This window comes from Danio rerio, chromosome 2, assembly GCF_052040795.2.
Source record: "Danio rerio strain M-AB ecotype USA chromosome 2, GRCz13ab, whole genome shotgun sequence".
In the NCBI taxonomy this organism is placed as follows: domain Eukaryota; kingdom Metazoa; phylum Chordata; class Actinopteri; order Cypriniformes; family Danionidae; genus Danio; species Danio rerio.
In genome coordinates, this window is record NC_141022.1 from 23,753,215 (window position 1) to 23,777,224 (window position 24,010).

At 34.9% G+C, this 24,010-nt stretch overlaps 1 protein-coding gene across 8 annotated transcripts; it reads left to right on the forward strand.

Moving 5' to 3' along the window:
- Positions 1-346: 346 nt before the first annotated feature.
- On the forward strand, positions 347-22,012 carry palmda (palmdelphin a). Of its 8 annotated transcripts, none has more exons than XR_015478420.1 (10): positions 347-394; positions 5,008-5,059; positions 6,449-6,529; positions 6,632-6,750; positions 10,013-10,127; positions 10,212-10,236; positions 10,349-10,465; positions 12,528-13,346; positions 18,995-19,133; positions 21,261-22,012. XR_015478420.1 is itself a non-coding variant. In XM_087240696.1 (9 exons), exons 2-9 carry the CDS (start codon positions 5,015-5,017, stop codon positions 19,033-19,035), a joined length of 1,362 nt encoding a protein of 453 aa, XP_087096822.1. In that variant the 5' UTR covers positions 347-622; positions 5,008-5,014; the 3' UTR covers positions 19,036-20,602. The 8 variants fall into 8 exon arrangements, 4 of the variants coding, with proteins under 4 accessions (XP_087096822.1, XP_087096821.1, XP_087096820.1 ...); XR_015478422.1 differs by having other exon boundaries at positions 347-622; positions 21,261-21,992; XR_015478421.1 differs by lacking the exon at positions 21,261-22,012 and adding an exon at positions 19,417-20,602 and having other exon boundaries at positions 18,995-19,161.
- Positions 22,013-24,010: the final 1,998 nt, after the last annotated feature.

A 24,010-nucleotide genomic window follows, 5' to 3' on the forward strand; every position in this document is an offset into this window, starting at 1 on the left:
TTATTATTATATTTTACTGATTATTATTATAAATTATTAATTAATTCATTGATATGAATATATGTATTAATAATATTGTTATTATTATTATTGTTATTCTTAAAATATATGTTATAAAAAAGATGTCTGTTAAGTATACATTAAATAGTGTTAAGTACTGTGCTAATTAAGTGGACGTATTTTTGTTAAGTTGGCATTTTAATTTCTCAAACATTCACTGATGATATGGTCAGAACAACTGAACAAACTCACTGACATTTCATTGGCTGAAGGAAGGGCTGTCAATCATGGCCACAGCACCTGCGCGCGCCCTGGCCGTTAAATGAGCGCTGCGTGACGACTGCGCGTGAACTCAGGAAACCCTGCTGGATTTACGTCCGACTTCATCGGCCCGGTAAGTGTGTGCGTGTGTGTTTAGGTGTCTTATTGGGGATACGCTGGTAGTAATGCGTGAAGGTCAAAAATCTGATAGCAGAATATGTCGAATTTGTCAAAAGTTTTGTTCATCTGTAAGTGATTGGAGCTTCTCAGTTCATCTTCAAATGTCATTTGAGCTGCAGAAATGAACATGCCGACTTTTTCCACGCATCCTGCGGATCGGGTGACATTTACTTTGGGAAAAGTGAGGATTTCAACTTTCACCTATTTCTTAAATTAGTCATAAAAATCCTCACGGTAACATTTTGAAACTAATTTAACTGCACCACGATTCTGATTTTCTCTATTTATTCCATGAAGGTGTTTGCGTGGTCACCAAAGCGAAAGTTGTGTATTTTTCATTTATTTGTTAATTGTGGGTTAATTTTTGTAGGTTATCTGCATTCTGATGTAGTGATAACTGGACAATTAGTAAATGTTTGTTGAGTCAGGATGTTGTTATGGGAGCAGATGTAACAAGAGATTTACATCTTAACTGACTGGTGATCAGATTAGAGGAGATTAGGAAATCTTCCTCTTGGCTAAAACTGACGGGGAAACTGACCATGTGCAGAAGTGACCTGTAAAGAAAAATAAAATCATATCTAAAAGCCAATCAGCTGCTCCATTTTGCTATATATCTGTGATGAAACCTGTCGCTGATGCTCAAACGTTTTGTAGCCTATTTATTTTTATTATAAATCTAAATTCAGTTTTCACATCCTGTTTGGGCCAAATGTGGCATGCGTGTGTGCAATTCTGTGAGGTTTCTTAGACCTCACTTTAAATAGGCTATAAGTTAAAGCACAAATGTATATTAATAGTCATAAGGGTATTTAATATCCACATCACCTTTATTTAGCAGTTTATCTGTTTGGTTCATTTCCGAAAGGTTGATATTTGAGGAAGATATGCGAGACTGTCAGAGAACAGGGACCACCATCTCGAACTCTTTAGGCAATGTACCTCTGGGTGGCCTTTGCTAATTTTAGGCTGTGCCTGAGTCTAGTGGAATTCTGGAGCATAAGGGTTTACCTAACTCACTTATAGGTCTGGAGATAGATCAGCTACAGATAGACACCATAACTCTTTCTGTAATGACACAGTAACAGTTTTATGATGGAAGCTTTGTCAGGTTTATGGTTCAAACAAAACCTGAGGTGAGTGGATACAACTTTAGTGTGATATCTGTTGAATTTATTCATCAAATTCTGTCTGACAACATTTTAGTATCATGAGCTAAAAGTTTCTATAGTTCTATATGCATAAAATTTTTAAAATGTCTTAAAATATTTTTTTATGAATAACATCTTACAATAATAAGCAGAATTAAAAGAAGGGGATAAAAATAACAGAGATAACCCCAATGACCCAAAATCTTTTTTTTTTTAAATAATTTTTTTGTGTGTGTATTGATATTAGTTGTGGGCTGCTCGGTGGCACAGTGGTAGCACGTTGGCCTCACAGCAAAAAGGTCGCTGGTTCGAGTCTCTGCTTGGTCAGTTGGCATTTCTTTGTGGAGTTTGAATGTTCTTTCAATGTTTGTGTTTGTTTCCCCTGAGTGTTCTGTGGGTGCTCCTGTTTCTCCCACAGTCCAAACACATGTGCTCTAGCTGAATTGAATAAACTAAATTGTGTGTATGTGTTTGAATGCGAGGGTGTTTCCCTGTACTGGGTTGCAGCTAGAAGGGCATCCGCTGTGTAAAAATAGGGACTCAGCCTTTCTTGGTTGCCTTTAAATAAAACAGTTTACTCCTTGACCTGTGAATGGCAGCTTTCAGAATATGCTAATGAGCTGAACTTTGCTGTGAGTTGAGGACAGTGATTGAGTATAGCTCTATGTGTAAAGCAGATGAGCAGGCTTGTGTTGAGTCAGCACTGGATACTGTCTATATGAAACATAGACAGAGACTGGAAGTCTGGAGTCCTTCTCACATTTCCTGGGAAAAGAAAGAGCAGCCTAGAAATCCAGACACAGACCATGCTGTCTCTACAATGTGACAGTTTCATATTTCAAAGTACCTGTGTTGGTCAGAAACCTGCATTTTTAAGCCAGAAAGGATAAACTTGCATGACAACATTGTACAAAAATAGAAAAGCTTTTCATTTTGTGATTTTGAAATGTTTTGCATGGAGACAGAAATGTTGTTCAGTTGATCCCTTTTACACAGATCTGCAAATCTGTCAAAAAAAAAAAAAAAAAAAAGAGTATTTTGCACACCAGACCAGTAAGTAGCGATCTCAGTTTGTAAACATACATACACAACTGCTCACATACAGTATACAGTCTCGTATGCAGTTTGTCAGTTTTGCTTTGGGACATGTATCCATACTGCAGTGCACATACTGTACCTCACTTTCAAAAAAAGTCTGGCTGACAAAACCCTAATGTCATATATAAAAACTGAATACAATTGGAAGAATTCTGATGCAAAAACCTCTTAATGCCATCTGAAATTACCTTCAAAAACCAACATTTTTCTCTACCTTCTTTGTTTATTTTAAATTTCACTTTACAGATGATGAAAATAACCTATTCGTTGACATAAAAGTGAATTTGCTGAACCTATCCACAAGAGCCTGAGAAAAATGCTCATTTTAGAAGAAAATATTAGATGACATTATAGAGGTTTTTGCATCTGAACTTTTCATTTGTTGTTAATATCTCAAATTCAGTAAAGTTATATTTGAAAATTCAGATCAATCAATATTGATGATAAAGGTGCTGTAAATTCTTTTTTGTTTGGATGGCGCATTGGTTCAGTGGTTAGCACTGTTGCCTCACTGCAAAAAAGTTACTGGTTTGAGTCTCAGCTGGGACAGTTGGCATTTCTGTGTGGAGTTTGCATGTTCTCCCCGTGTTGGCGTGGGTTTCCTCTGGGTGCTCCGGTTTCCCCACAGTCCAAAGTCCTGCAGGATAGGTGAATTGAATAAGCTAAATTGGCCGTAGTGTATGTGTGTGTGCAAGAGTGTAAAGAATTAGTATTTCCCAGTACTGGGTTGCGGCGCTCTGTAAAACATATGCTATTTAAGTTGCCATTTCTAAGGGACTAAGCTGAAGGAAATTAATGAATGAATACTTTTTCATTTTTTATGGTCTGTTTGTTTTTCATATTTCATATTTTATTTTTTTAAAGGAATAATTGTTTTCCTCAGTGAATGTTGTAAAAAGTAGATTAATTAGAATATTTTTATCACTAGAGCTTGACCAACATTGACCAACATTTTATAAGCGTATGTTTTATGTCTTAGAAATGCACATTTAACAGTAGGTTAAGATGAGATACAGATGTATATATAATACCAACAACCAAATTTTAAATTTAAAATTTTAGGTTAGAATTATAAGTTGCATTTAGATTATTCTGCGTGTGTATGTGTGTGTGTGTGTGTGTGTGTGTGTGTGTGTGTATATATATATATACACATGTTTTTGTTGTGAACCACAGAACACTCTAAAAATATATAAATTAAAAGTTTTCTGTATTTTGTGATTCATGTTTTTGTTTTTCCCAGTTTATTTATGCTTCTGAATTGCATTTGGATTTATGCTTGTATTTATGATTAATTTATGTAGCGCCGCTGTCCTGCGAAGCACAACATTTTGTTTCTCTGCATGTCTACACATGCAGCGGAATGACAATAAAGCTTGACTTGACCTGACTTGAATATTTATCTTTTCTTATACATTTATATTATTACAAACTGTTAAAATGTCAATAAAAGTCCCTTTGTTACACTGGAGAGATGAATTTTTAACATCAAAAGTCGACAGAGCAGAGATCAGCATCTCATAATGCAACTAACAACCAAACATAAACAGAAAACACTAGTGAATCACACAATACAGAAAATGTTAACAGATATTTTTACAGTGTAGCCTAACAGCAGTATTTTTGTACAGTATAACAGAAATTAGATAATGCATTTGCACAGAACACTATAACTTAACAAAAGTAATGTAAATAGATCGAATGAAGTGCATTTTATCTAAACAATTTTTATTGTAAAAACCATTGTTTTAACCATTTTATTTGCCAGACAAAGTATTTTGTGTATGACCCTGGACAAAACTATACAATAAAACCTTGACATTTACAAAAAAATCTATCAAAATATTTATAGCCTTTGCAATATTGTTTCATAATCCTAAATTAAACTGATGTGGCAATAACAGTAGGACACATCTGGCTTATTTCAAAAGATATTTAACCATAAACTGCATGGTTGAATAAAGCATGAAGATACTTTTAGGGATAAGCTAGCCTTAGGTCTTCGATGGCTATGAAACCCCGTTGTATCCACAAGGGTTCACACACTTGGACACGGGCAACCAAATGCTGTCAGGCAGATTATTTATGGTCCATCAAAGAGACGGTTTTACCACCACAGCTATTCATGGAAGCAGTGATCTTTAGAAAGCAGAAAGCAAGTGATGATGAATGGACTCCTGTCGCGAAATATCGCTGTCACCATATGGAGTTTGGCCTATATCTCCAAATACACTCTCAGATTTAAGACAGTGTGGACCATGATTTTATAGTGTCACATAAAGGTAACTGTTTGTATATTTTTTATTTTATTCTTTAGAGGCAGGATGGAGGAAGCTGAGCTCTTAAAGGAACGTCTTCAAGCGATTACGGTAACCTGCTTATTTCAAGACTCTCTGAAAACATTGATTCTGATTGTTTTTGTATAATGATATTTTAGGATATTTTTACATGACTACAATGTATTATAATGACAATTAAAAAAAATTATATCAAAAAAAGTCACACACAAGCTACAGTATTGTCTTTGTTCACACTGATCAGTGAACTCTACAAAAACATGCTGTATTATGGATACCAAGTCAGTAAAAAATACACAAGATGTGTAACAAATTCATCAGAGACTAAAATTTGATCATTTTCAAAAACGTATTCAAACCACTCTAACATTTTTGTTAGGGTACATAAATAATGAATATAAACTAACCGGCCACTTTATCAGGTACAGCTGTGCAACTTCTTGTTAATGCAAATTTCTAATCAGCCAATCACATGGCAGCAACTCAATGCATTTAGGGATGTACACATGGTCAAGACAATCTGCTGCAGTTCAAATGGAGCATCAGTATGGGAAGAAAAGGGGATTTAAGTGAACATGGCATGGTTGTTGCTGCCAGACAGTCTGGTCTGAGTATTTCAGAAACTGCTGATCAACTGGGATTTTAATGCACGGCCATCTCTAGGGTTTAAAGAGAATGGTCTGAAAAAGAGAAGATATTCGGTGAGCTGCAGTTCTGTGGGCACAAATGCCTTGTTGATAACAGAGGTCAGAGGAGATTGGCCAGACTGGGCTGAGCTGATAGACAGGCAACAGTAACTCAAATAATCACTTGTTACAACCAAAGTATGCAGAAGAGCATCTCTGAACCCACAATATGTTGAACCTTGAGGCAAATGGGCTACAGCAGCAGAAGACCACACTGGGTGCCACTCTTGTTAGCTAAGGACCGGAAACTGAGGCTACAATTCCCACAGGATCTCCAAAATTGGACAATACAAGATTTTGAAAACGTTGCCTGGTCTGATGAGTCAAAATTTCTGCTGCGACATTTAAATGGTAGGGTCAGTATTTGGCATCAACAACATGAAAGCATTGATCCTTCCTGCCTTGAATCAAAGGTTAAGGCTGGTGGTGGTGTAATGGTGTGGGGGGTATGTTCTTGGCACACCACAGGCATTATGGATGTGCAGCCGACAAATGTGCAGCAACTGCGTGATGCTATCATGTCAATATGTCCCAAATCTCTGAAGAATATTTCCAGTACCTTGTTGAATCTATGCCACAAAGGATTAAGGTAGTTCTTAAGCAAAATGGGGGTCCAACCCGGTACTAGTACGGTGTACATAATAAAGTGGCCCATTGAGTGTATACACTATGTATATTGTTAGTAGTTAATATTGACAGCATTCATTTGTATATTTGATCATTATAACAAATTTCTCTTTCATGTCTATTTGGGCTTGTGTTTATTCGCTTAAAGAATAAGAAGAAAATACAAGAAGAAATTGCCCTTAAGCGGCTTGAGATTGACAGAGAGAAACTGAAGCTTCAACATGTCAAGGTACCTTTTACATGATAAATGTGTAGTTTCCAATTCGTTAGCATTTTTTCAGAATGTTATAGTTTGTCTTGTATTTAATGCTTGTCTGTGTGTCTTTCATAGAAAAGGTCCATGCGAGATCTGTGGCTCATGGATGGGATGAACAGCAGTACTGCTCAGGAAACTCAAAAAGCTCTTGAAGATGCACAACAAGCTAAAAACCTTAAGAGCAACATACACCGGTAAGACGTCGCAACACAGGTGCACTGTGAAAACGTACCCCTGTATATTTCTGGAGTTTGTGAACCATTTAGCCAGAGCTACATATGGTGCATTTAATATATAAAACGAATGCTACCGCAGTCTGTTTGACCCACTAGGGGGTCCTCACAACCCACTAGTTGTCCGAGCCGTTTCCTTGCTGAAATATTTTTTTTTTTGCATTTTACAAATTATCTTCATTGACAGTGCTTTGGTATTTAAATATTTATAAATTATCACTGTCAAAAAAAACGTCATAACTTTATTAAAGTTGAAATTGTTTTTGTGTGAAGGTCATGTGATCAACAGGAACTCGCACCATCTCATTTCTCATATGTGTTCTGTTCTCACGGTTTGAGTTTGTTCTTCAAACAAGACCGAAAGACCTGCAAGACCAACCAGTCACCACAAGAATGTGAATCCATACACAGATGCAGACATTGCCTTTGCTTTATTGCCTGCCCATTATATTCCTGATTCATTCTGGAAATTGGACCGCAAAATGAAACAAATCTTACGTTATTCTTCAGGCTTAGAAAAACTGAGGAGAAAAATGATGACGAGAAGAGACAAGTACAAAATAATTTTTAGCATTGCTTTTAATGCTAATTAGGCTGCTTTAATCTAATAATACAGATATTGAAAATAGTCAATTACAGAGTAATAAACGTCATATACTTGTATGTAATATTTATTTTCTTTGAAATTATATTTAATAAGCAATAAAAGCATTGTGGGCCAGTTTACAATAGCAATATTCCACTATTTAGAGCAAGGGAGGGCTCGAAAGTTATACTGCTTAGGGCCCCCAAATGTACAGGACCAGCCTTGGGTTAGAGTCTATCAAAGAACAGTTCCAGAAAGCAGGTAAACCTAAACCAAAAGACAAAAAATAAAATAAACAAGTAAATAACAGGGTGAGAATGTGGTAACATCTAGAAACGTGGTGAAAATCAGGCAAGGGTTTTTCTTTTTCTGGATTGCTTTTGAAAACACTATCGGTTTGGTACAGGCAAAGGTTGAGCGGGTCAATTGGTGCTTTTGAAAAACAAGAAAAATCGGTTGGATTTAGGGAAAGGGGCAGGTGGGGTTATCAGTTGGTCTGTCAGTTAGTCAGTAAGTTAATTGACAACTGCCTTTGGTGAATTTACGCCAGAACAGCAGGCGCGCATGGCACTCACAAGAGAAATAATATTTGAATAATGAAAAATCGTACACAGCGACCTCTGGTGGATTTGCCAAAAACTGCAATATATAACTTACAGCCTGGCATGTAATTCAGGAACTCCAGAAATGTTTACAGGTGTACATATCAATAATGAGCCTGGGTTGGACATAGGATGTTAAAGTACTACTATTTAAACCATATAGTATCATTTATATGATCTATGGCTGTCTTAAAAACACAAATGAGTTTTTTTGGATAAATGTCAGTTAGATTAGAGTTATCATGGAAAATCATGTTTTCTGGCATCTTCTGAATACTATGAATACATATTCTGTCTGAGTTGCTGTTGAGAGTTCAGACTTTTAAAGGTCTTTTTTACTGAACTCAGTGAACTTCAGGGTTGGCTTGATGTTTCTCAGCAAGTGCCCTGTGGTGCCCTAATGAAATCTATTAGAGTGAAGCATGAGGCAATAGCTGTGCAATGCTTCGTAACCACATTTGCATTGTAGTAGCAGTGAAGTCAGAGGAAAATGCTAAAAAAAGCTGTTCCCATGTCCTTGAAAAGCTGCTACATGCAGGTCACACCCTGGCACAAATTCTGCTGCCGGGTTCATTCTTGGCCAGTGTGTTTAATGATTTAGGCTGAGCATCAGGAGTACATTTAAACTTCTACTCTTAATCCTTTCAGACTTTCAGGATTCTCTGTTCTTAAGGCTTTCATTTCAAAACAATATGCCAACATGAAATGAAAAATAAAATAATGCAAATTGTTGATCTTTAATTTACATTTCTTCTAAAGAATACAAACGTTCAGGTTTTTGTTTTATAGAGTGTGAATTATTAGAACCCACTTTACATTATAACAGAGATATTTAAATGATACAATAGTTCTCCTGAAAATTAAAGTTCTGACATAATTTTTTTTCTTACCTTTTACTTGTTTCAAACCTTTATGAGTTTCTTTCTTCTAATAAACACAAAATGGGCTATCTTAAAGAAAGCTGAAATTGACTTCCATAGTATGTTTGTTTTTCCTACTAAGGAAGTCAATGTTTACAGGTTTACAGCTTTCTTCAAAGTATCTTGCAATTTTTAGTATATATATATATATATATATATATATATATATATATATATATATATATATATATATATATTTTTTTTTTTTTTTTTTTCAATTTTAATTAATAAATGCTATCCTTCTTTTTTCTATATAATCTATGAAGTATTGGCAAATATGTCAAAAAATCTAAATAAAATAATTGAAAATGTTGTGCTGCCATGCTTAATTCAGAATATTTCACAAATTACAACACGTACAGCTTTATAGTCCTTTGATTGGATGACAAATGTTTAATATCAGGGACAGAAGGCTTTAAATTTGATGAAATGGCCCAGAAGCATGTTAAAAAACATGTCCAATAGTATCTGGATGCAGCCTTGGTTATGCAAGCTGAAACTGCAAGTTTTGAAGTTGCAATGTCAGACACAATGCGCTTAATAGCAATAGAGCTAGTGACTTCACTTTGAGGGGTAGGGCTAGGGGTGGGGTTAGGTGCGTGTATTAAAAAGCAATGCATGCCGATCAGATTGCAACTGCACCAGGTCTGCATCCAGACCCTCTGATGTCCACTAAGTGGCTACAGGGTCTAAAAGGGTTGTTTACATTTGCTTTGATAATGCCATAACAGCTTACTACAGTACACCTGTAGAATTTTGAGAAAATAAATGAATTTAATCCATTTTGGAATAAGCCTGTAAATTTAACAAAATGTGGGAAAAATGAAGCGCTATGGATACTTTCCGGATGCATTGTATGCTTTGTATTAAGTGTAAACAGTGAAAATGTAAAACTGTAGAATGTAGAATGGTTGGGTTTAGGGGTAGGATTGGGTAAAGAGGACAGAATATACAGTCTGTACAGTATAAAAATCATTACTTCTGGGAAGTCCCCATAAAGCATGAACATGAAATGTGTGGATGTGTGCTTGTTTGTGTGTGTTAGCCAGGTAAACTCTAGAGATCGTCAGATTTAGAAAGTGTTGTTTTAAATAATTGTGTCAAATTCTCTGTAGGATAGAGAAGGAGATTGAAGCATTGGAGAGGGAGGAAATGAACATCTCAACAAATGAAGGGCTGATTCTGAAGAGGCTTAAAGTTGTTGAAAAGTCTCCAGAGGACATCATTAAGGTATGGTGGTTTTGATGTGGCTAAATTTACATGCTCCATGTGAAAGTGAATATTTACTGGTACATTCTTTGTGTATCTTTACAGGCAGTAAATGCAGACTTTGCATCAGGTAAAAACTGTAAACCTGCATGACAGTCATAATGCTGACTATTAAAAATATAACAGCATTTATTTTCTGTGTTGAATTATGGTTTCTGATTATTTTTGCTTTTTTTTTGCAGAGCCAATCTATATCCATTCAACAATTCCAAATATGCTAAAGCCTAGCACACCTCTATTAAGTCAAAGGAAGAGACAAGACTTGGAAACTGAAGCAAAAAATGACAAAGGCAAACCCGGTAACCTGAAAGAACACTTCAGATTGTTTTCAATGTATATTTATACAGTATTATACCATAGGACTGCAAAAAATAAGTGTTTCCTAAACTGTGGTTCACATATTCCTGGAGTTGGTTAGTTGATTAATAAAACAAACTGAACAAATTTATCAAAAGATACAAACGTAAACACACATTAAAAAAATAATGTAAGAATGAAATGCTTGTTTAAAAATCAAAGAAAAGGATTGCGAGCTCTAAGTTGATCAGTTTAATTTTCTCTTGTATTGTTAATTGTTTCAATTTCTTTGCAGCAATGAATTTATAGCCAATTACACACGTATTTGCTGAGTGTATGAATACAAATCAGTCGGCTATCGGAAACATTTAGATTAGTCATCACTGAAAAAGCTATTGTTGGGTTCATGCTCACTGGCTGAATTCTGTATCTTAACTGAAATTATATACAGTGAGAGATTCATTCCACTGCTTCAGTTAATACAATGGGAGTTGCCTTCAGTTGATCATAGTGGCAAAAAATGCTAGTGCAAATTGGTTGAAAAAACGTCCTGATTAGAGCATCCCTATAACAAAAACAGACAACTAAGAAACAACTAAGAAATATGTGATGCTAAAGTATGTTAACACTTTTTATTATTATTATTAAAAGTTAAAGTGTATTACATTTGTGCCACCAAACTGAAAATAAAAAAATAACCAAACAGCATTCTTATATCAGTCTGGCTGAAATTGGGTGGTCAAACAGATTGCCCCTCCAAACTCACTCTATTGGTTGAAATTAATCTAGAAAGCAGAAATGAGCTGTAGGCCATATTAAATAGACATGTTATCTGTGTACATTAAAGGGATAGTTCACCCCAAAATGAAAAATTATCATGTTTGTCGCTGTCCAGGTAGATGACATTTTCTGAGCTCAAAAAAACACTCAAATTAAACAATTCTCCATATTAATAGGAGTTTTTTGTTCTAACCAACACCTGGAATATATATTTTAGAAACGGCTTCCATTTCTCACAGGTGAACAACAGGATAAATGATAATGATCACCTCAGGTAAACCTCATGTGCTTTATTTTGTGTTAAATGCTAATAATATGAGTTTGAATGCCATTTTACATGACATTTAATGCCAATCTACTGAAAGCAGCAGAAGATAGTTTAACTCAGATCTTGAAAAAAAATTAAATTTAGAACTGTGACTCATGCCAACACATATCAGGGATTCAACATGTACATTTAATAATGTTAAAAAGAGGTTTAATATATATTAATTAGATTATAAACCTACACATGTTGTTGGAGTGCAGTGAGTGCAAATGGCTGTTTAAATTCCTGTCATGTTTAATTTGGTGCAAACAGAGAAATTAATAAAAAACCTAATATTTACGTTCGTAATATTCATATTATTTGCTATAATAACAACCTCATGTGGAACTCTGAATCTGCGTCTCATTTTGGAGGCTGCTATTGTCAACCAGCTGTCGCATTTTGGTCTTGGACACATACTTTAAGAGCCTTCCTGACTGAATGAATGAAATGACAGTTTTCCACAAAGGTACCCAGGGGTGCTGAAATATAATTGGCTAAACTGGCATTGGGCAGGTTAAAGAGACCAAAACAAAGACAGGCATTCTGGCACGCAACACACATTTTCAAAGCAGAATATCTGACTTAAGCATTATTTTTCGAATAAACAAGAATGTTCACTTGACATGTTTCTTAAATATCTGCAAAAATATTATGGTATTTTTATGCTTTAGAAGAGTCAAAAACTTACATACAGAACCTTTAAGTAAACTAATTTAAAAGTGTGGAGATAGGGCAGTAGAGGGATGATGAAGATTGAGAGGGATAAAGGGGTGGGACATACTTAATTATTTATAAGGGTTTGTATTAATGCTGATTGGACATTTATATGTCAATGATCTGTGTATGCTCCTCCTGAAATTAGCTTATAAAACTTCACTAAATTTGTATTGTTGGGTGAACTATCCTTTTGAATGTGCTTATAGTACAATATTCAAAATAATATATTTGATATAAATTCCATTTATCTCTTACAGCTTTGTTTGCCATGGAAATTAATGTTCAGAAAGACTTGCGCACTGGTGAAAGCCAAGTTATTTCCTCCTCCACCATTTCTCCTCAAGAACTCCAGCAAAGGGGCATCAAAGTCTACGATGACGGCCGAAAGTCTGTCTACGCCTTGCGAACAGACGGCCACCAGCCTGGAGCCAACGGAGTGGATGAACTCAGTCCTGTGGAGGTCGAAGAGCTGCTCAGACAGGCCTCAGGAAAGAAGAAATTGGGCAATCAAGTAAACCCTTCATACCCCTACAGCATGCCCCATGAACTACAATCACCTCCTGACAACCGCAAATCCAATGGAGGTCAAGATCCTTACAGCGTGGACCTATCAGCATGGCCTGAGCTTGTGTATAATGATGGCGTTGGGTATCCAGAGGATGCAGGTCATAGACTTCCTCTTTTGCCAATGCCGAATTACAATGACAGACCAGACGAGTACTTTCACAACACCAACTACAGCCATGAGTTACACAGAGGAGAAAGACGTAAGCATGGACCATATCACAACCGGGGAACGAGGCATTTGGATCATGACATCAGAAACAACAGCTCCTGTTCTGCCTACTCTGAGGACTCCAAAATCAGTGTCCTGAACGCTATGCCATCGGACGAACCCGTCACTATGATCTTCATGGGCTACCAGAATGCAGATGATGACAGTCAGAGCTTCGAGGGATCTGTTCGGGCTGAGCTGGTGATCATTGGGGATGGAGAAGATGATTCCAGTAGGATCTGTCAAACCAATCTGAAGTCAAATTCAAACCGAGGCGACGTAGAGGACGGGGCAGTTACAGGTACCGAAAAGAGCAGAAAGGTCAAAAGAATGCACAAGCACTGCTGTGTGTTGATGTAGGTCCACTAACACTAACACTTTCAGATCTTCTATGATGCAGCTCACCAGAATGGCTTCCTTCCGCTTTGCATGCTGGGTTTCGGTTTTCAGTGTCTTAACAAGTTTGATTGTTCTTCTTGTTGGCTGATGATGATCAAAAAATATTGTTGTATATGTGTAGCTTTAAAGCATGGGTCTTCAACTGGGACGTATTATGTGATGTTTATTTATAAACAAATTTTGAGAGGATCACGTGCTTATGATTGTTCACAGCTGTTCCAGATTTAGCTAATGACTAATTATCCTATCAGACGATCCTTAACTCACTATAAATAACCAAAGTGTGAACTTGTGAATATTACTTTAAAGAAGGGGTCTTAAACTGGTGGCCCGCAGATCAATTTCACCCCCCACCCCCCCCCCCCCCTCCTCCATCCGGCCCGCAACTGACGTCAAAAATATTTATGAGATTGGCCCCCCGAAACATATATTTTTGAATCACTAGATTTTTGTTGTGCAGTCGCTAGTACACTTGTGGTTTTGACCCCCACCCACTGGACATTTAAAGTTCTGTACTATATATTAGGGTTACTTTCGATTTCTTTCAGTGTGCGGTCGAATGTAAAGCACATGAAGATTATTTCTGGGACTAATTTAAATGAAATATATGTCCGTAAGTGCTCTGTTTTTACTAAAGCTATATTTTTAGTAAATATTCAAGGATCATTTGATTATAATCTGTTTTATTCCAGCTGTATTGTGTTGTACAAACACTTCTTCATGGCTTACACATTATGCTGGTGGTTTAAATATAATAGTTTTGCTAATATTCAATTCAAATTGTCTCATTAATAGATGTTCCTAATATGCATATTAAGAATTGTATAAAAATAAAAACATACTTTCCCCCTCTATGTTGTAGTTTTACAAAAAAAAAAAAAATGATATTGAAAAGAACAACTGCCAGTAAAGTCAATAAAGTTACCCAAACTGCATTCTGCTGTCTTACGTTATCTGTTAAACTTTTGGTTATGCAACAATTGATTGGGACAGAATAATAATTATTATTATTATTATGCCTATTAATAATTTTTTAGTACTTTTATATAGTCTTAAACTACATGTTCAATATGTACAACAAGAAATAAAAATTAGCTTTGATACTCCGGGAGAGAATGTCTGAGTGCATCAATTACATCAAGTTTCCACTTTTTCTGTGTGCTTGAATGTTAAAACGGCCCTCCAATGAGTTGTCAGTCACTGATATGACCCCCTGTCAATTTGAGTTCGGGACCCCTGACTTAAAGGGATAGTTCATCCAATATTAAAAATGTATTTACCCTTAATTTCAAAGCTTTATTTGCACACAGAAGAAGATATTTTGATGAAAGCTGAAAACCTGTAACCATTGACTTCCAGTGTTAGGGAAGACAACTCTTATGAAAGTCAATGGTTACAGGTTTTCCACATTTTACAAAAGAACTTATTTTGTTTTATTAACTGAAACGAGACACTGAAACAAGTTTGTGACAAGTGAAGGCTGAATAAATGACAAAATTTTCCGTTTTGGGTGAACTATGCCTTTAATTTCAAGTGATTTTGGAGAAAGATCAGTAATATTAAACCTTAAAAGCTAAAGTTCTAAATAGAGTTATAGTGCTATCCATTTTTTACTTACCAAGTCTTCATTCATCTAATCATAAATAAATGTAAAAAAGTAAAACAGTAAAAAAAAAAATAGTAGTACTATTTTAAAAAGTGATAGTAAAATTTAATTACTTTTTAAAATATATTTTTATGTTAATGCAATATTATTTTAATATTATTATTATTTTAAAACCTATTTTAATCCTGTAATTGCACATTTTAATTCAGTATTCGAAATCATTCTAACATGATGATTTGCCACTCAAGAACATTTCTTCTTAATCATTATTGTCTTTGTAAGACTTACACATTTTGTATTTCATCTTCATCCTTTTCTTTTGATCAATTAATAAACAAATGTATTCATTTCTTTCTAAATTAAATCTTTCTGATCCCAGTCTATTGAACATTACAGTCCCTCCCAGTACACAAGAATTGTTGTTATTTCAGTGGATCTGCAATGCAAGCTTCTTAATTATGTAAACATTAATAACTCCCTGGCAGGTGTGTTAAAGCAAGTTGAAGCTAAACTCAGCAGGACACTGGCCCTCCCAAATCGAGTCTGAACACCCCTGCACTAAAGGGGCCATGAGAAAGCTTGAAGACCCTGATTTAGAGCTTTACCTCCCTCTAGTGGACATTCACGTTTCAAAATACATACAATATGAAATCATCGCTTTTCATTTTCACCTGCATGCCAAACTTGCTATACTGTCCTTCTTTTTCACACTTTGCATGTTGATGTCTTCTCTTCGGCTTTGACATTTACAGTAATTTGCATGTCATCTGCTGTGATATATGAATTCTGCATTTCTATCACTCATCCTCTTTTTTTTTGCTTTGATTTTGTGCATGTATTCTGTGATGAGAGATTAACCTTTTGTAATAAAACTGACAGAATGAGTCTTGTGCTTTGCCTGTTTAATTTTCATAATAATCAATTATGTCTGTACTCTCAGAATTATATTATAATTCTGTTATGTGTTGTTTTTGTGTTATTGATTTGGCAGTTTTAGCATTTCAGAATTATGTTATGTTTAGTTACCAAAGGCACATTCCTATTATTTTGTGAACTGTCTATGATTTTCATCTAATTATTCAATTATTTTATGCTAATTTATTAATTTGAATTTTACAATAACACTGGTCATGCAAACACTGTAGCTAAGTGTTTGTCAGTTCAGTTTTATTGTTAAATCCTGTTTCGTACACAAACACAGTCATTATACACACTGTCAAGTTTAAGGGATGACAACCAATCTGGCTATGAATTCCCTAAATTATCATTGTATGTGTGTACAAAACATAAAACACTCTCAGTGTGCATTCTGGAAGTTTCCCCATTACCCATATTCCCATAATAAAATTAATATTTATTTATTTACTTATGTATTACTTATATTACAATGTATACAGCAGACCACTATACATGTATACAGTATATATATATATATATATATATATATATATATATATATATATATATATATATATATATATATATATATATATATATATATATTTATATATGTGTATGTGTGTGTGTGTGTGTGTGTGTGTGTGTAAATATATATATATATATATATATATATATATATATATATATATATATATATATATATATATATATATATATATATTATTATTATTATTATTATTATTATTAATATTATTATTAAAGGCATAGTTCAAACTGAAAATTGTCATCATTTACTCATCCTCCACTTGTTCCAAACCTGTTTGAGATTCTTTTTATTTCTGTTAAAGATGGGAGAGGATGTTTTCAAGAATGTCCAGTAATTAGTAGCCATGTTTCCATTCACCTACTATAATGCACATTTTGGAATGTGGCATTTAAAAATACTTAAAGAAAATGCCAACAAGCAAATGATTTTGGAAAAATATATATACATAAAAAAAGTGCACAACGGAATAAGATAAACTTTATATCCAACTAAAATGTGCATAGACTATGATAGAAACACATTTTTCAAATGAATTCCAGCATGCACATCAAAAAAGGCATGTGACTTTGTTTTAACAGATCATATGATAAACTGTAAAACCCAACAGTCAACTTTATCAAATGAAATGAGTGTACTTAACTCAAAATTGACTGAAAGTTGATACCTCTCATTTGAAAAAAGTTTTGAACTCAGTGTTGAAGGTAATGAGTTAATTAAATACCTCATTACTTCAACTTAAAAAAGTTCACAGTTAGTGTTTTAACTCAAAGGGTTTGTAGCAATCGGTTTCCTCAAACGGTTTGAGTTCTCTTCATTTATTGGGTTTTACAGTACTCAGATTGAATACTCAATTGGATTATGTTCACAGTACTCATTAGGATTAGTTTTTGAACTTAAACAATTTGTTGTAATCTGTTTCCTCAAATGGTTGGAGTTACCTAAACTTTTTGGGTTTTACGGTGTAACAAAAGGAGCACAAGGGGATGGCATTAATGGACAAATCAGAGGAAGATCTGACATTAAACAACATCTGAAATATTGTTTTGGTCATTCTAAAAATCCTTCAGCTAAAGCCCATCATTAAAGTTGTTCAGTATTAATACCTCCAGAACTATCATGAGCATCAGTGCTCCCAAAGTGCAGTCTAATGTATCAAAAATCCATCACGCGTTCATTGTGTTTAATCTTTCAAGGTGCAAGTCATTTATTATATAAGCAAGTCCACAGTGGCTTCGTACCACAACAAATTTTACTCCAGTTGATCAATAAGCGACATGTTTTATTTCTTTGACTCATTGAATTGAAACTTTACTCAAAAATTATTTATTCGATCTTGCTGATTTATACATAAGTTTAACTATGTTGATGGAAACATATCTATTGACTTCCATAGTATTTGATTTATATGGCTACTAGTGCTCGGCATTCTTTAACAGAAGAAAGACATTCATAAAGGTTTGAAGCCACTTAAGAGTGAGTAAATGCACTATTCACTTAATTAGGGTTGTTCAATTCAAGTTTTGTGTATAGCGCTTTTCACAATAATTATTGTTTTAAAACAGCTTTACAAAAGGTGCATATTACAATTAAAATCTGGAAAGTTAAAGAGTATAGGGAGGACATTGCATATAAACATAGTTAACCTGCAGATATGTATGTAGTCCTTTCAAAAAAAAAAGCTGACGTATATGTGTACATGTTCAATGACATGTATTTGTGTTGTCCTTGAAGACCTTAGTGACTTGTTGTCACTCATAAACTTCAGTACGTGAGTTGTTAGGTGTTTTCCTCCACTGAATATAGATTGACAGTCATTGTCGCTACTAGCTAACTTTTCAAAGTGAAGTGAAAAATTTTCCTTTTAAACGTCACTAAAAATGTAATAGCAGAGTTGCGATAAGCAAATGACAGAATTTCAAAAATTGACTGATTACAATGTCGGCACCCACACACTGAAAAGATAAGTGACTCACAACTTCTGATGCCACACTAACGTAAAGCCATTATGACGATATGTTGCTGCTATAGTATCGATATGAATGATGTTGTGGTTTATGTGAAGAATAATGGGCCAAACTCCTACACGTGACCCCATTTCTGTCATCTGTTCATTGAAGAATGTGCAATCCAGCCCTGTCAATTTCCTTCAGAAACGCGCACACACGTTCACTCCAGTGGTGGGCAGATAATTTGCAACGCATGAGGCATTTAAAAGGCTTTTAAGGAGGCAGTGCTTGAAACACTCTTATATAATCAATCTTGGGGATTATATAAATGGAGATGCTTGTTTCTCAGGACGAATGTCTTTATGGCTTGAGTTATTAAGATGAATCTTTTCTTTAAACTGATCGTGCTCAAAGAGATTTGTTAGTGAGATGAGAGGTACAGGTACTATAACAGTGAAAGCTAAGTCCATGCTGCTAAATAACTTGTCATTGTTTTGGTAGAATTGAACATCTACAGTGAATCAATGTGTTTTTTCTCATGCTCTCTACAGAATTACAGATGCAAATGGAGAAACTGGGACAAACCGCGTAGTGGCCAACATCCATTTGGTGGATCTCTTGCTCTAAAGGTGGTTAAGAAATGCGAATCAACAATATTTGTGAAAATACATTTGAAATATGAACACTTGGGCGACCCGGTGGCTCAGTGGTTAGCACTGTCGCCTCACAGCAAGAAGGTGGCAGGTTTGAGCCCCGGCTAGGTGAGTTGGCATTTTTGTGTGGAGTTTGCATGTTCTCCCCATCATCTCGTGGGTTTCCTCCGGGTGCTCCGGTTTCCCCCACAATCCTAAAGACATGTGGTATTGGTGAACTGAATGAGCTAAAATGTCCGTATGTGTGTGAATGCAAGAGTGTGTGGATTTTTCCCAGTGCTGGGTTGTGAATGGAAGGGCATCCGCTGAGTAAAACATAGATAAGTTGGTGGTTCATTCTGCTGTGGCGACTCCTGATTAATGAAGGGACTAACCGAAGGAAATTAAATTAAATTAAATATTAACACTTTTCAAGAAAAAAAAAATACTTTGAGGTAAGGCTATGCGATTAATTGAAATCGAACTGCAATTGTGATATTAAATGAGCTCAATTTTATTCTGCCCAATCAGAATTGCGCAACCGAACTATGCGAACACCCACAATAAAACAAACAAACAGGAAAGCGAGGACAAGTGGGATGATGACATCTGCCACTTCAAAGCATTAATAGATGAATAAATAAATAAATATATATTAATAAACGGCACATTGGTGATATAGCAATATTTTAGTTTCAAAGTTACAGACACAAAACAGGTCATTTGTAAGAGCTGTCACAGAATTGTTGCCACAGCACAAGAAAATATAACAACCAGCACCTTAAAAAGCATGGTAACAGCAAAGTACACTTTCAGAGTTGTTTGCAGAGTTGTATGGTTACACCATATGAAAAAATATCACGAAGCCACCAGGAGACAACTAACGTCATAACTTACTACTGTTTGCTCTAGAGAAAAATTTAAGTTTAATTTCTGAATATTTATAAACAAATTTAAATAAAAGTTGGAATTAGTTCATATCTTTTCAGTTCCTTTTTTAACTAACACTCACTGCTTTTTAGCAGTAAAATGCTAAAATACACAATATTAAGCTGAAACTTGACAACAATCACAATTCAAATCGAAATTAAAAAATATCTGTTAAAAAAGCAGCCCTACTTTGACTTATGGGCATTTTTTTTTCTTTCATGGGATAAAAAAAAAGACTTTTTCTCTTGACTTTTCTTTTCAAATATGTTACTATAAATTTAGCCATATTGAATAGACTTAAAATTGCAGGTTAACAATTTGTAATCTTGGAATTAAGTAATGCAAATTTAATAAACATTGATTTGTGAGTTCAAATTTTAAACATAGAAATGTTAGAATTTTTTGTTCACATCTTGCAATGTTGATTTAATTTTTTCGCAGAACGGCAAAAGAAAAAGAGAATTGTGTGGAAAAACTTAAGATAATCGAAACTAATCAAAACATGAAATTCTGAAATAAAAAAAACTAAAACAAAGAAATGCTAGAAAAAAGAACATTTTATGTTGCTTTGTACATAATTACAAATAAAAATAAAAATAAATAAGAAAAAAATCTCTTGTCTTGGAGTTTGTGGCTTTTCTCAGAATTTGAAATTTGTCTTTCTCTTTTTTGTCACAATTATTAAAAGACTCAAAACTGTGAAGGAAAAGGCCTGATTTTTAAAGTAATTCTTGCAGTATGTTTTCACCCCAAGAATTGCATAAAAGTCAGGCTTATATGACATAAATTCAGAATTCTGCTGTTAGCATTACAAGATAAGCTTTTTAATACAATAACCAGGTGTAGTTCTGAATTACAGATTAATAAATTAAAACTAATTACAAAATAAGTCTATTTCTCTCCATGACATTTTCATCATTCATTTATTTTCCTTCAGCTTAGTCCCTTTATTCATCAGGGGTTGCCACAGTGGAATTACACCACCAACTTATACAGCATATGTTTTTCACAGTGGATCCCCTTCCAGCTGCAACCCATAACTGGGAAACATCCATCCACACTCATTTACATACACTAAGGCCAATTTAGCTTATTCAATTCACCTATAGCAAATGTCTTTTGACTGAGGGGAAAACTGAAGCACCTGGAGGAAACCCATACAAACATGCAAACTCAACACAGAAATCCCAACTGACCCAGTTGGGACTCGAACCAGCGACCTTCTTGCTGTAAGACGACTCTGCTAACCACTGAGCCACCATGTCAGTCAGTCATTTTCCTTTCGGATTAGTCCCTTTATTAAGCTGGGGTCGTCACAGCGGAATGAACCGCCAACTTATCCAGCATATGTTTTTATGCAGTGGATGCCCTTCCAGCTGCAACCCATTTATGGGAAACATCCATACACACTTATTCACACTTATACACTACGGACAATTTAGCTTATCTAATTCACCTATACCACGTCTTTGAACTGAGTGGGGAAATCGGAGCACCCAGAGAACATGACGTTTTGTTAACTAAAAAAAATTTTGATACCTGTGTTCTTTCTTTAGTTAACAATAGTAAACAGAATTTTGAATTTTAATGACAGTAAGACTTGAAAGAAATACAACATCAACAAATGTTAGAAATGATGGATAAAAACTCTTTTAAAAGAATTTTGAAAGCTATGATTAGACAGCTAAGCATAAATAATAAACCTTCAAAAAACGGAAGATGCTGCTGTGATTTTTCAGAATATTGAGTTTTCTTTTGATATCTTTGTGAAACAGACTGACAATAAAACCTCATGATGTTTCTGTGTTTTACTGACAGCTTCTTGATATGCCTATTATCTGGACTAATGAATGAATTTGTCTGTATTGTGTATTTTTATGTCTATATTAATTAGATGTTCTTGTCGGGATCATCACTGTTAGTCCTTATTTGCTGTCCAAATAAACTTTGTCTCTATTAAACACAAAATTAAAAACAAAGTTCCTACAAAAATAAAAAGTCAGCCTCATTTTGTTCAAGTCTTTGTTTAAATGACTTATTTGTCCTTTAAAATGTAACATTTTAAATGTTTTAGTTTAACATTTTAGTTGATGTTTTTCATTTTGTTTACACCAAGGAAGATAACAATTAGGATAATAAATATATTTTGTAAGAAAATTGTTTTAAATATAAAATAATATAAATAGTCAACACCACCAAAACTATAACAAAAACAGCTGAAAAGAACAACATACTGTATTGGGAACACAGAGTATTGCTTTACAGCTGATGAATGACAACAATATGAACAACCAAATGGAATACAAAACTCCAACAGATGCTAATAATGATAAATTAAATAAAAAACTATATTGCATTATACTGAGAATTGCTAAAAATTTAGATATAGATAGATAGATTTAGTTTAATTTTAATGTTCAGGTTTTGGAGTGTTTCTGTATTTTGTCATTTTATTAGCTTTTTAAATAAAAACATTTTCGTAGTTTATATTTTATGTACCTATTTTGGTTTTAAGTTTGCTAAAATAAAATAAGAAATATTCAGCTAAAGTCACAATTATGAGTAATAAGTTATTTATAAGTTCAAAGTCCAAAGATTGCTGTCATACCATGGCTGCAGCAGGCGCAATACATTACACACCAGCACCAAGCTGTTTCTTTAGTCTAAACATCAACATCTTGAGTTATCAAGACAATGTGCTGCCCATTACATTATAAACCACAGTAGAGGGCAAATTCTTCAGCAAGATAACACTCATCATACTTCAATCTCCACATCAAAGTTCCTGAAAGCAAAGAAGATCAAGGTGGTCCAGGATTGGCCAGCCCAGTCACCAGATGTGAACATTATTGGGCAAGTCTGGGTTAAAATGAAGGAGGAGGCATTGAAGATGAATCTAAAGATTCTTGAGGAACTCTTGCAAGAACTCTTTCTTTGCCATTCCAGATGACTTTATTTATAAGTTATTTAAGTCATTGCAGAGATTTATGGATGCAGTCCTCAGAGCTCATGAGAGTCATACACAATATTCATTCTTTTTCCACTGCACTATAACTTTATATTCTATACTGTACATTATTTCTGTTAAGTGACAAGACTTTGTCTAAACAAAGTCAGACCTTACTGCCTTAATTAAACAAGTAAAAATCAAGGCATGATCATTGGTAAAATAAGTGTAATCTAGAGGTCTTTCATATAAGCCACTTCTGATACTAAATGATCAACTAGAAGTCAAGTTTTTATTAATATTATTGTTTGTTGTTCTTAAAACCAGGATAGGCAACAAGACTTTTGTCAGGTAGTGTATGCTTAAAAATAGCTACCCACATAGTAAAATCTCTCTGGTCCAGATCTGGCCCACACAATCAGCTTTTGCTTGGCCTGTTTGCCGCATTGAATTATGGTGCACGATTGGACCAAGTCTGGCTTCCCTACAAGGGCCAAACATGGACCATATCTGGGCCAAGTCTCAGCCAAGGTAGCAACCCATAACTGGGTCTGAACTAAGTCAGATATGTTGGTGTGTCCAATAGTATCTGGATGCAGCCTTTATCAGCGACGCAATGTCAGACACAATGCACTCAATGAAGTGAGTGACGTCACTGTGACGGGTAGGGTTAGGGGTGGGGTTAGGTAAGCGGATTAAAAAGCATTAGATGCAGCTCTGATTGCACTGCACCAAGTCTGCATCCAGACCCCTCTCGGTGTGTCACGACTGCAATGAATTTGCTATGGGTGTGCTTTTTCTCTAAGAGACCCGAATGGCAGAATTTTTGCTTTATTAAAAAATAATTTAAAAGTGGGTCATGATAGGCCAAACTTACATGACCCACTTATAAAATTTTAATATCTGGTCCAAATTCTACATTTGATATCTGGCCCAAGTGTGCCGCCCTAAAGATGGTGCCACCTTTGCCAAACCCAGGCCATGTTTGGCCCACATGCAGTATGCCAGTGCCGGACGAGCACCTGCTTTGCCAGCTTTTTGCCAAATCTGGGCCAGAA